The sequence below is a fragment of the Amphibalanus amphitrite genome, unplaced genomic scaffold, assembly GCF_019059575.1.
Source record: "Amphibalanus amphitrite isolate SeventyFive unplaced genomic scaffold, NRLGWU_Aamphi_draft 000392F_arrow, whole genome shotgun sequence".
NCBI classification, from domain to species: Eukaryota; Metazoa; Arthropoda; class Thecostraca; order Balanomorpha; family Balanidae; genus Amphibalanus; species Amphibalanus amphitrite.
Window position 1 is genome coordinate 1,929 of NW_024881886.1, and position 4,515 is coordinate 6,443.

Consider the following 4,515-nt stretch of genomic DNA (forward strand, 5'->3'; position numbering starts at 1 on the left):
GTACAGTGTACATTGAGGACTGCCGACCGGCCGTCCCGCGCCGACGGCTCGGTCGCCGGCGCGTGCGCACAACGTCCGTGAGTCCATTGTCGCTGACGTGTGAACATTATACATATACGTATATATAAGTATATCCGAATATTTCGTAATAAAATGTTTCCGATGGCTTTCTGGCATGTGACGTGGAAAGAAGGTGGGGCGGGCGTCGTATCGTTTTTACGGGGAATGTTATCAGTTTTGCAACAAGACAGGCCCTGTAACAAAACGGCCGAAATGTCGCGCACGCATTTTGTAGTATTGCCACAGCTTTTTGTGACAAGCAGTGTCCTGAAGCGGGGTAGCAAATATACTAATTGGTGGCAAGGGATCAAAATACACACGATACTTATCAGGTATAAACGCTTAAACCTCGGTGGCATTCTGCGAAAGTCAACAACGCCCTCGTATCTTGAGATCGAAGAAGTTTCAGCATGCGTGTGACACTTCGTGTCATCGCCAACACTCGTGTAGCTAGCCAACAGCGCGACCTATTGCAGCAGCGGCCGACCCGTAACGATCTGTCGGTTATACACCACAGCTGCAGCGCCCGTTTTCAGAATCTGTGTCGACGGCCCAGAACTGGAACTCGGAATATGTCATCGATGTATCGATTATTGGACCCGCTCTTGAACATGAATGCTGAATAGTCGGTCATGCTGTGTTGCAGTTTCCTGGACCGACTGAGGGGGAGACACATAGTTGGTCATTTTTCGTTGCAAGAATACATAGCACGACTTCTGATTAAAGTCAGATGAGTAAGCAAGTAATTTAACAGTCATATGATTAGCTATGAGGAGACTGTGGAATGCCTGTCATATTCCCGCTTTGATTCGTCCATAGCTACGTAAGCAATACGGTGGGCGCTATAGTCAGAACCGGTAGTTGATCTGGGTCACACCCAGTTGGCTCAGCTGCCGGCGATGCAACCGTAACCGTTTACGTTCAGGGTAGACCGAGTTCTTTGGATATACGTCGGAAGGCAGACGGGCACGGCGAAAGGCATTTCCGACATCATCTGAGGATGGATTATGTGACTCAGCTGTAAAACATGGCCGATGCGATAATGTGTCCATTGACCTTCGTTTCGCTGGTATATCAACCACCAGTCCGTGAAGCGTTTCTCCGAACCCAGTCGGCTTTATTCAATTTAGGACAGCACCGGTCGATACTGATTGCTGAAGTACAATTTCATTAACGATTCTGTGGAATAAAGAATGAGTATCGAACTGCACAATGCACAGTATCAAGTATCAACCCAATGAAAAATGACATGTTTTGCTGCGATCAGCGATACGATGCCGGTAGATTGATTGTCGATATAAATCATGTTGTCACTGGCTAAATAACATTATGTTAGGTACGCTGACCGAAAATGTTAAATCTTCCTACGTCATTTTGACACCGCCAATCACAAATATTCGATAAATGCCGCTTTTGCGCGGCTCCATGACCTTTCCACATCCCTCAACCCGAGGTTCCTGGAAGCGTCGGGCCGCCACTACATCTAGTGTGTATTCTTTGTTAATGACTGAGTGGGCGCCGGGCCGGACAGGGCCGGGCCGGACCAGGTGTCGGCATGGTTCACCGGTCACCACCGTGCCATCGATCCGTGTGTGTATGTCTGTCTGTCTGTGTGTCAGGAATCCAGCGTGGTCCATCACCGTGGTAACGCGCCGTGACAGTGTCGCACTGGCGGCCCCGGGCACCGGTTCGAGGCATACGGCAGTGGTGTTAGTGCTGGAGCTGGACTGCTGCTGGTGAAGGTGGTGCTTGTGAATGTGATAAAAGGTGAGGCAGTGGTGCTAGACGCTGGTGAAGTAACGAATGAACGGTGAAGTCACTCGGACAACGAAAAGTGCGTGAAGAGTATAAAAGTGATATGGGAGACTGGTGATAGGTGAGCAGAGTACTGAAAACTGACGGCTCGTCCACTGCCTACGTCGAGCACCAGCCATTTCGGGCACACCCCGCACGCCGCCGTCCCGGCCGCCTCGCCCGTCGGCGCTACCTCCGATCTCGGTCGCCACTCAGCCCTTCAACATCACTCGCTCCGTGATCATAGTCGCCAGCGACCGGTCACGTCTCCCCGGGGTCTACAAAGCCGCGGTGCCCCGCCTTCCGCCGCTGGACCGCTCGGTCCGCAGACCTCCTACCATGGGGGAGGGCGGTCGAGCGAGGATAGACTCCGAGCTTAGTGAGGGCACCTGTCGAGGTGATAAGGGCCTCCTCAACACCGCCTGCAAGAGTGTGGTGCCGCGCAGCCGGCGGCCGCCCACGTACCTCCGTCAGTATGACTGCCGTCCTCCTCCTATCGTAATCCCGCTCCTTTCTACCATTCAACTGGTTCTGTTCATCTACGACGGCGTGCGGCTGGGCGGTATCACCGCCAGCGGTCCCGTGGATCCCGAGTCGCCGCTCATCTACAGCCCGTACCGGCGCCGTGAGGTGTGGCGCCTCCTCACCTACATGCTCGTCCACGTCGGCTGGGTGCACATCGTCTACAACCTGATCGTCCAACTACTGGTGGGCCTGCCGTTGGAGCTGGTCCACAAGTGGTGGCGCGTCGGCATCGTCTACCTCTGCGGCGTGCTGGCCGGCTCCCTGGCCACGTCTGTACTCGACCCGCGCGTGTTCCTGGCCGGCGCCTCTGGTGGGGTGTACGCGCTGCTCACTGCCCACCTGGCCGACCTGGTCCTCAACTGGGCAGAGATGGAGTTTGCCTTCGTACGGCTTGGTATTCTTCTACTCCTGGCTGGCACCGACGTCGGAGTGGCTATTTACAATCGCTACGGCACCGAGACGGGAAATAAGGTGGCATATACGGCCCACCTGGCGGGAGCGCTGGCCGGTCTGCTCATGGGTCACGTGGCGCTGCGTAACCTGCGCCTGCTGCGCTGGGAGCGTGTGCTCTGGTGGGTGTCGCTCGTCACCTATCTGCTGCTCGTGCTTGTGATGGTGGTGTTCAATGCGGCCGCGCCGGAAGGCTATTTTCCACCGCAGGATGTCTGAGGAGACTGTGCGCGATGGATGGAGAGAAAGAAGACGCCGTGTGACGGTGGATGGAATAAAGAAAGTGATGTAACGGTTTAACGAGAAATCCATAAAAGTGGTGAGGAATCATGAGTTGGAATAATTGATGGCTGGTGATGGTTCTCTGCTAGGGTCGTATAAGTGATCCGAATGCCTGGCTTTCAGCACCGCGAGGATAAGAATAGATGTAGGATAAGTGGAATCAATGAGGAAGATGCGAGAGGATGACGATAAAGTGATGTGAATCGTGAGATGCAAGCGTTAAACTGTGTGAGTGCAGCATGAGAGTTTAAGAATTGTGAGCAGAGGCATGAGCGCGCAAAGAGCTTGTTGCTGCCCCAGGCTGAAAGTGCCGGAGAATATGACGCGTTTGAACTTCGCGTTTATGGCTGAGCATTGATGAAGCATTGTGTGGATGTTTAACTTCTATGCGGCTTCTCCATAGGGAATTATCTCTGGATATTGTAATCGTATCGCTATGAAACGCTTGAATCAGTGTACTTAGTCATCAAACTGCATAACAACGAATGGCCTAACGCCCTTCTGCACTATAAATTTCTACATCGTATATAGGTACCAGAAATACTCACAGCTGCAGGCTCAAAGAGAATCCATGGCAGCATTTCCGAAAGATTTTATCGAATTTCTGTGCTGCTGATTCTCCCTGTGCCCAGGTCATTGAGACAAGAGTTGCTGCAGCCTGCATATGGCTCATGGTAGTTAGGTAATTAGTATGTCGCGTCGGGAAAATCACGTGTATAACAAGTGTGTAGCTATATGATGTAAGATAAATACACCAAAACCACCCGACGTTTCGTGGTATTCACTTTTTCAAGGGTGATATTACCCCTTGAAAAAGTGAATAACACGAAACGTTTGGTGGTTTTCAGGTGTTTTTATCTTGTATCATACACGAATTAATTTGTCTGATACAAATAATCAAGTGTGCAGCTAATGATATGCATTACTGCTATCACCGTCCATCAGTGTCGTCTTGTGAACAACTAAGCACCGCTGCGCTGGGGCGTAAGCTTTGTGACTCGAATGCCTGTGTAAAAAATCACGCCATAAAAAAATACATATTTTGCTACACCGAGGTTCATTGATGGTGTATCTTTATGTTTCCTTACGTTGCTTTTTTATGAATTGTAATGTTGCTGCTGAAGGGCATTGATTATCTGCGATTTTCACGGAAATTCGCTACCAATAGACAAATCAGATTCTCACACATTCGGATTCGCCCGTCGACGGTTAGATTCATGGTTAGATTCATAGTCAAGACGGACGGCAAGCGTTCCAAACATCCGGTCCAGGGTGTTTCACTAAAAGTGTCAAAAAGTAAAAGGTCATAATGCACATAATAACAATGTTTTCTACGGAAATTTGCATACTATTTCATCCGCAATTGTTGGACATTTGAATATATAAAAACGATAGCACCGTCAC

The 4,515-nt window shown here is 50.7% G+C and overlaps 1 protein-coding gene across 1 annotated transcript; it reads left to right on the plus strand.

The window, feature by feature from the left end:
* The first annotated feature begins 1,750 nt into the window (after window positions 1–1,750).
* On the plus strand, window positions 1,751–4,157 carry LOC122390354 (protein rhomboid-like). Its single transcript, XM_043383232.1, has one exon. The coding sequence runs from the start codon at window positions 2,194–2,196 to the stop codon at window positions 3,046–3,048; it is 855 nt and encodes a 284-aa protein (XP_043239167.1). The 5' UTR covers window positions 1,751–2,193; the 3' UTR covers window positions 3,049–4,157.
* Window positions 4,158–4,515: the final 358 nt, after the last annotated feature.

Coding starts and splice junctions, on each gene's coding strand:
- LOC122390354 (XM_043383232.1), top strand. CDS start 2,194: ATGGGGGAGGGCGGTCGAGCGAGGATAGACTCCGAGCTTAGTGAGGGC.